Source organism: Pteropus medius, unplaced genomic scaffold (assembly GCF_902729225.1).
Source record: "Pteropus medius unplaced genomic scaffold, Ma_sr-lr_union100, whole genome shotgun sequence".
Lineage (NCBI taxonomy): Eukaryota > Metazoa > Chordata > Mammalia > Chiroptera > Pteropodidae > Pteropus > Pteropus medius.
The window spans coordinates 1,020,917-1,029,437 of NW_024346824.1; the positions used below are offsets into that span (position 1 = coordinate 1,020,917).

At 46.2% G+C, this 8,521-nt stretch overlaps 1 protein-coding gene across 5 annotated transcripts in view; it reads left to right on the plus strand.

Annotated features, from left to right (window-relative positions):
- CTPS1 (CTP synthase 1) overlaps window positions 1-6,923 on the plus strand; it is a 28,599-nt gene extending 21,676 nt beyond the window's left edge. For 2 of the 5 annotated variants that reach the window (XM_039876708.1, XM_039876707.1), the window contains exons 13-19: window positions 489-532; window positions 1,809-1,905; window positions 3,036-3,091; window positions 3,193-3,289; window positions 3,865-4,009; window positions 4,582-4,668; window positions 6,035-6,923. In XM_039876708.1, coding sequence (XP_039732642.1) covers window positions 489-532; window positions 1,809-1,905; window positions 3,036-3,091; window positions 3,193-3,289; window positions 3,865-4,009; window positions 4,582-4,666 — 524 coding nt within the window. In that variant the 3' untranslated portion in view covers window positions 4,667-4,668; window positions 6,035-6,923. Of the gene's footprint in view, window positions 1-488; window positions 533-1,808; window positions 1,906-3,035; window positions 3,092-3,192; window positions 3,290-3,864; window positions 4,010-4,581; window positions 4,674-6,034 lie in introns of all 5 variants that reach the window. The other 3 variants (XM_039876711.1, XM_039876709.1, XM_039876710.1) reach the window with 3 other exon arrangements.
- The last annotated feature ends 1,598 nt before the right edge of the window (window positions 6,924-8,521 follow it).

Sequence of the window (8,521 nt, forward strand, 5' to 3'; positions counted from 1 at the left end):
GTGGTTTTGCTTATGGTTAGGTGGCAAATTCAGTGAAGGATAGAAAGGTTATTTGGGTTTTGCAATCAACTAATTTCTGATTTAGCTATTGAGTGAGGAAAGTCGAGTAGGGCAATGTATAAGATGCTGAGGGTAAAAAGAAATAGTACTCACCCATCTTGGAGGGTGACAGTCTTAAATGAAAAGTGTAAAAAACTGAGACAGTATGAGAACTGTCATAAAGATTCATTATCTGACTAAAGATTATTAGATTATGTTCCCATTTTATACAGCTTGACCTCCATCCAGCGAGTTTAAGATTTAATGCAAAAAATTCATCTGCGTGTGTGTGTGATTTTTTTTTTAATGTTATCTCTAATTTTTGTTCTAAACACTGAATGACTTTAAACTGAGGAAAGAAATTATGATTTAGAGTTTAGGAATTAAACTTTTAAATAATCAGTTTTGTTCGTAATTATTTTCTTAACATAAGTATTTTGATTCCTCAGATGCCAATTCTACAGAGTTTGACCCCAATACCAGTCATCCTGTGGTGAGTCCAGTGTTTGAATCTCACCAGGGCATAGAAGGGTGTGGAAGGGATGTTTATGAACGTGGTTGATAATGGTTAGAGACAGCAAATGAGACCACTTGGGTTCATCCCAAAGAACCCTGAGGTCCTGCACATTCAGACCTACCTCATAGGAAGAACTTGTTTTTTGTTGCATAATTTCTCACCACTCTTCCTAGTTTGCCGAAGAAAGTTTTAAGGACAGGTACCAAGTAGATGATCCTGATTAAAATAATTCTCCATCCCCACACCCCTTACCTCCCAGGAGCACCTTATAATAATACGGATATGAAACACTTAGAGGCAGTTATTATATGCCAAGCACTGTTCTCACTGCTTTATATATATTGATCCATTTAATCCCCAACAACTCTGGGAGAGGGGCATATTATGAAAGAACTGCTGGAATATAGTCCTGATGTATCTAATAGTAACGAAAGCTTTGTGAGGCCGGCATACCTCGTTATATCTCCTATCACAGGAATGTGGTTGGCACAGTGCCTTTATTTGCCTTTGAATCCCCAACCCAGGGGTGGCAGGCCTGTTCTTAACACTGAGGAAGCTGTGACGAACAGGATGGACAAAGCTCTTGATCTCGGGCACTTCAGTAGCATCAGTACATGTTTGTCGACTTGAAATTGAACTTTGCTCATACTCAGACCTTAGGAGGAAGAGAGCAAAGGTTTTGAATTGTAGTGGGGTGGGGAGGGGGCGGGGCATAGAAAAGGTCCTCAAGGCCAGACAGCGCTCAGAGGAGCACAGGACTGAGTGGTGGGCTGGACTCCGGGCCGAGGTGCCTCAGCTTCTCCGTACTGTAGATAGATGTTTACTAAGCCCCCGCTGGGACTGTCAGACCCCAGATGAGCATCCCTCCCCTCTGAGCAGGTCAGCAGGCTAGCGGGGGAGACATGTTATAACATATCCTGTCTGGGGTCCTTCATGCAGCTGTGTCAGCCCTTGTGCGAACATGCCATAGCCCAGCAGCACTTAGGATCCACAGCGCTGGGGGCAGGAACAGCCACCAAGGGAAGGAACAGCTGTGTCTGGTCCTGTAGCTCATGAGCTAAAGGATTCATCCCCTACCCACTGAAAGTTTAAAAGTGATTATCGAGAGGTATTTTCCCCTGTGACAAACATCTCTTACAAAGCAAGCCTGGGGATTAGAGCCTCTTCACAGGTTTATTTCATTCAGTGCTGGCTGGCTGTCTCTAACGGAAGCAGAGTTTGTAGCGCATGTCTGTGTTTTGTACATCTCCAGGTCATAGACATGCCAGAACACAATCCTGGGCAGATGGGCGGGACCATGAGGCTGGGCAAGAGGAGAACGCTGTTCCAGACCAAGAACTCCGTCATGAGTAAGAGCTGCCTCCCCCTGGCCCAGCCTTTGGCTCAGCACCTCCAGGATGCGTGTCTTGGGGTGGTGCTGGGCTCTGGCATTTTGGGTTCTGTTCTTGCTTTTGAAATTCTTTTTTTTACTTTCCTATTCATGCTCTTTTAGGATGCACTGTAATATGGCAGTGTGGGTCTTAGAAAGGTCACAGGTCATGCAGGCAGGGACTGGGGGACCTTGGGTGTGGATGACTCACCAGAATGAGGCAGTTAGGTGAAATCTATTGTAATCTGTTTCTTTCCTATGCTATTAGATTGAACCGTATGAAGCTGCCATTTTTGGGGGGACAGAAATTGCCAACATTGTCAATTTATATTTAAAATTGTCCTAAATATATTTGATTCAAAAAATACCAAGAGGTGCTAAAGTTTTAAGGAAAATTTGAGGAGGAAAATATTTAAGAAAGTTTATTAGGTTTTATTTTCTTGCCCACTGGGAAAATTCTGTCTGCATCAGCACGGGCACCCTTGTGTCTGTCTAGGGGTTTGGTAGCAGCATAGTTTGAGTCACTTGAGGTGATCTTTCAGTCCTTCCATCTCTAATGTCCTGCGCACTTGGGAATCTCATCTGGCAGCCACAAGTGAGTCCGTAAAGCAGCCTGCTCACTTGTTCAAAGGCCGCCACCAGCTACTCAGGAGCTCTGACAGCTGTGACACCGCCACAGCGCTGGCCCTGAGGGTCATCTCTGTAGCTCTTAAAACAGGGCATCGGACTTTTGGTGCATCCTGATTTGTTTTTCAAGGCAGTTTCCAGCAGAAAAGTGCTTCGTACCTCAGAAATCATGTGTTGGAGGGTGGTGATGAAAGTCTGTTTCTATTACAGTTTTTCTTGGTGTGGTCAAACCGCCAAAACCTAAGAATTATTCTGAATGGTACTACAACGAGCAGGTGGCTGTCGTTGGCAAGAGAATCCTAGAAATAACCTTCAAAAGGCCTGGCTGTGCAGATGATAGAAAGTAAAGTGGGAAGCAAGAAACAGTTGTAAATAGGTTTTGTGTGTGTGTGTGTGTGTGTGAGAGAGAGAGAGAAAGCGAGTGTGAGAGAGCGTGCGCATGCAGAATTCTCTACATCAGCATGCTTTTTATTTTTTTGCCAGGGAAACTCTATGGAGATCCAGATTACTTGGAAGAGAGGCACCGCCACAGATTTGAGGTGAGGAATTGAGCTTTGACATTTAAAAATTGTCTCTTTCTGTTACTTTGGAAACCCAGTAAGTCTAGAGGCCAGCAAAATTATTCTTCGTGCTTCAACAGGTGAATCCAGTCTTGAAAAAGTGTTTGGAAGAGCAAGGCTTGAAGTTTGTTGGCCAAGATGTTGGAGGAGAGAGAATGGAAATTGTGGAGTTAGAAGGTGATTCCTTGGGCAATTGTATTTAACGGAAGACTTAGTAAGGTTTTCTTGGCATGTGGGAAAATATAAAAATATTAGTTGTCGCCCTCGTCCTAACAGACTTAGGAAGCAGCACTGTCTTACGAGGGGAGAGGTCTTGGTAAATGAGGTGTCTGGAGCCCTGGGACACCAGGGGTCCACAGGGACGAGCTTTGTGCCGTAGCCTTCCGTAGGCAGCTGTTTCACCTCTGGCTTCAGTTCCCTGTTCTCCAGAATGAGAGCTTGGACTTGGTACTGAAGCCCCGCTTCTGATCTAATGTGACCTGCATGACTCAATCCCTTGGAAGTCCAAGGAGCCGGGGACAGGAACCAGGAGAGAGGGTCCCTTCAGCCCGGAGGGTGGCAGCGTGATAGGGAGAGAGCATCAGATCTCCCATGCCCTGTGGTCACCTTTACCCAGGTTCCAATCAAGAAGCTGTTTTCAAGTAATTTTAGGGTCTGTGGAAATGCGAAACATTTAACAAGATTTTTTTCTCCTTTTTTATATTTTACGTGTACATAAGTAATGAAGTTGTTTCTTTGCATTTCTGTTTCAGATCATCCCTTTTTTGTTGGAGTTCAGTACCACCCCGAGTTCTTGTCCAGACCTATCAAGCCTTCCCCACCCTACTTTGGCCTCCTCCTAGCATCCGTGGGGAGGCTCCCGCATTACCTCCAGAAAGGCTGCAGGCTCTCGCCCAGGTGGGGTCCTGCTTCTCTCGTCCTTCAGGTGGTCACTGGTTCATTACAGCAAGCCATCACCCATTTAGTGATGAGCAGAGCTGTAGGAGCTGGGGCCCGGCTAGGCGCCTTCACACTGACATGCAAGTGACCTCTCCTTGCCCAGGGTTTTCTCAGGTTCCTTCTGTGCTGCCCATGACCTTCCCCCGGCATGGTGGTCAGGTCCCCCTCTCTGTAGCATCTGGGTTCCAGGATCACACTTGTAAGTAGGACCCTGTGGTCCTAAGGGAACTGTGGTTTTTCCCAAGGTGTCCGCCACAGCCTGGGTGGTCTCATGCCCTGGCGCACCTTTGTCTGAAACCAGTTAACTACTCTGAGTTGGTGGATTGGGTATCATGACTGAAGCAGAAATTGAATGTGTATCTTTTGTAACTAGGAGAAGAAATTACAGCTTTGTGCTAAATGTACAATGTAGTAGAGAGTCTGATTTCTGCGTGTGCAGACGAGTCCCCGTGGAAACAGTAGCTCCAAAAGCAGGACAGTAAAGCGAGTTTTTGGTGGGAGATGATGAATAGACTGTGTGAATTCTACAGGGACACCTACAGTGACCGAAGCGGAAGCAGCTCCCCTGACTCTGAAATCACTGAATTGAAGTTTCCATCAATAAATCATGACTGATGGTAACGTATGTGATATTTTTAAGCTTTTGTTTAGTTTTTAAATGGTGATAACACTAGAATTGTAAGACTACCATGAGTTTAGTGTTGACAGTTGTTATCTGTCAGAGAATAAAAGTGGTAAGGTCAGCATGGGCATCCAGCGGGTGAGACCCCTCCAAGTACAGTGCAGTTACCCACCCTGCTTTGCGACTCCAGTGGGGGACATCAGTCCCTGGGCAGTTGTTTCCTAACTGATTCGGGTGCTGATGTGACCATATCTGGGGGAAGCGGATTCTTAGCCTCTTGTTATTTCATGTATCCATAAACTCAGAGGTCTTGGAGGAAGTGACAGGTGTGACAATATGGTATATGTAATTTTTGCAGGATTTTAAGATTTTATCAGGAAGCACTTTAAAACTCAACACTTTTATGTTGATTGCAGCTTATTCTGGAAATCCCTTAAAATCCAAATCATAATTGAACAAACTTTGAATGTTTGTCTTCATAGTGACAGGATTTGTTAAGTGTATAAAGTGTAATAGCTGTGGCCACTGCCATGAATTGTATAAAGTCCTGTTAAGATAAGTGAGTGAACTATGTCCGCAAAAATACATAGTCTGCTGGTGAGGGTATCAGAAGGGGGTTAGGGGTATCAGGCATCTGGGGGGTCCGAAAGGAGACCCAGGAATGTGGTGTGGTCCCATATCTGTGTATGGGTCCCAGCACAAGTAAGATGAGCTCCTGCCCAGGGGCCGGGCAGGTAGCCTCCCTGACTCCTGCACGCCTTGCATTCCCCACCAGTGGGCCTCTGCACTGTGCAGGTCTGGTCCACTGGTCAGACGACTCTTCTGCTTTTGCCTTGTTTGATTAGCCAGCTGGCCTGTGATAACCTCAGTGGGGCGGGCGGGCAGGGGAAGTAGGTTTGTATCGGGAGGACAGCAATGGCTGCTTACTCTCTGCCAGATGAGCATGTAGCTCCGATGGACTCATTGATCTTCTTCACAAGATAGTGTGCTAGAGGCTGTTTGATAGTCTAAGAAACTGCTTCCAGTAAAAAGGCAGCTTTAAAGGGGTAGGAATTTGGTCGGTGAGGTGGAATTTCTAACTGCCTCACTAAGGGGAGAGTTTGCTGTCAGTGTCCCTGTTAAGAGGCTGGGTGCTGTGAAAAAAACGCTTGTCTTAGGGCGGAGGTAGAGGTTCATGTAAGAGCTTGGAAATGTGTGATTCTATAGAAATTATAAATTTAGCTTAGAATTATTCATATTAGGTGCCTACCACTGGTCTTCAATGAGAAATGGGTATAGCTTACCATAGCTGCTGACTGTAAATTCTAACTTTTCTACGTTAACATCCATATATCGTATAATCGCTAATTTTTTTTTTTAAGCAGGGTGATTCTTCAAGAGAGCCTTCAGACTTTGAGAGTTTACAGCTTTGATTTTACACTCGGCTTTTTTGACACTTCCTTTAAATTATGTTTTTATTAAGACTATTTTATTATGGGGGGAAAGGTATTTGGAAGACTGTGTAACTTGCATGTCCCATCATGTGTATCGGCTCCTATGTGGTGTGCTGCCTGGTGTTGACACTCTCTTTTTCAGTCCCCCAGCCTCAGACAAGAAACAGGACATCTGGGCAGGAGCAGGTGATAGACGGGTCTAGTGGAGTGCCCGTCAGTCACCTCATTTCTCCATCCACCTCGAGTCAGTGTGGATTCGAGAGTGTAGCCTGTTGCTTCCCCAGGGAAAGAGTGTGCCATGTGTACTTACTGAGCATGGAGGGGTAATTTTAGCTAATGCTTACAACACTCGGTGCTGGTAACCTGAGGGCACTGCTTGCTGCCAAGAGCAGTGAAACTAGAAACAAAGCCTCAGCACTGCCCCACACCGTGGGGTGGCCGGGACTCGTTGTTCAGAGGGATGGTCAATTTGGTGTCACATGAAACAGCAAGAAGTCTTTGTCTCTCTGAAGTATGATTTTACAATCCCTGTCCTCTGGCCGAGCTTCTCCCCTGGGGCTGGGAAACACTCCTTGCATCAAGGGGTCACTTAAAAAAGAACAGAGAATCTTTTGGGGAGACTGCCTCTGAAACCCTCTCACATGCAGACAGCTTTGCTCGAGGGGACTTTTCCTTCCAAGATGTTACTGCAGTTGAAATGCAAAATGAAAGTCTATTTTCTTTACGTGATGTGATAGGCACAGCTGTGTGCCCATTATATTCTGCTTGGACTTCGTGTATACTCTAACTTAAGAAATAAATAATACAGAACAAGAGACCTGCTTTGTCTGTAAAGCTCTTTTTGTCATGGCCGGATGCAAAATGTCTAAGCATGGTGCCCGACAGGCCTGTGTGCAGTCACCTGAACTGTCAGTCCCAGGCTCTCCTCCAGGTGAGCAGCCTTAAGTGGATAATCTGATAGTTTAAAAACTGAGAGGAGCCTTGTTAATAGGAACCAGAATTCCCCCCAAGGCTTCAAATTTAGATTCTTAGCATATAAAGATAGAGATTCAAAGAAACACGGGTGCCAATTACACTGTTTGATCTTGAGGAAGTGGTGAGTAGACGTGTTATTTATGCAGGAGGGCCTTCCCTCTGTCGGGCAGGGACCTGGCCCCTCACACACGTGGCCAGGGACCTCTTTGTCCCCTGTAGGTTCTCTGCTCCCCCGGCCTCCCGAGTCCAGGTCATGGTTCTGAGTGGTTTTTCCTTTAAAGTGAACTTAGCGATACTGAATCTGCAGCATGCTCCTTATGGCGTGTTGCTGACATTGGCACCTACTTACCCACCCACCCACCCACCCTCTGGCTGCTGAGCACACCTCATGAGCTGTCTCCTCTGCAAAGTCTGAGGCAGAGGCTCAGGGCTCAGGCGAGGTTGCTTGTCAGTGGTCAACCACCTTTACTCAGTGATGTTTGAGAAATTAGGAGTCGGGGAGCAAATGTTTTCTTCTCACCATTTGGCCCGGCGCCTCCATCAGATCTAGAAAAGAAGTGGGCACCCTTTTATCCTTCCACTCACTACTTAGTCCAAGGCTGCTGGTGTTCCTGCCTCCTGACCAAGAGCAACCCGGCTGCCTTTGTCTGGCTGTTTCTTATGGACCAAAATAAAATTTACTTACAGAGGTCTTCATATCCATCTTGGTACTTTGTGGCTGATTGGGTGGATTCTAACCTCCTTTCCTACATAGTGGTCCCATCACACAGTTTTCAATTATATTTTACAACCCATTCTCCAAACTGAGGACTCTGACATACCCCTTGGTGACAGCACTGCTCCCTGTAACTGAGGACTTGGTTGGGTGTGGGGTGGTTTGCAAAAGCCTCACAGTGGTTAGATGTTCCCGCCTCTGCTTTTAGGGGTGCTTCAAATGACCAGTTAACGTGCTGGCTACTTACATAACTTTTCCAGAAAAGGAACCCCAAATGCCTTTCCAGGGCTTGCAAAGCCTGACCCACCCTGCCACCCTGGCCGTGGCAGATGAGACTGTATGGGGAATGAGGGCTGAAGTTGAGATTGTACAAGAGGGTGGCCTTCCATACCCGGTACCACTGACCAGTACCCAGAGGCTTCTTGGGGAGAAAACCTGGCAAAGTTACTCTAGTGTCCTTCACATCAACCTAGGTGATCGGGGCAGATTCATAGCAGTCTGGAGCAGCTCAACCACACATGGCTTCATGCTGCCTTTGTAGAACCAGCTATTTCCCAATAAGAGCATTTCTGAGGATTATGATGCTTGGGCTAGCATCTAGCATGCAAGCAGGAGAGGGGGTAATGGCAGTGCTGGGGAGGGGGTTATAATTTTAAATAGGGTGAGTAGAAAATTTCTTTTCCTGTCCACTTGAAGGTGGAAAGGAAACAGGAGTTAAGCAGCTA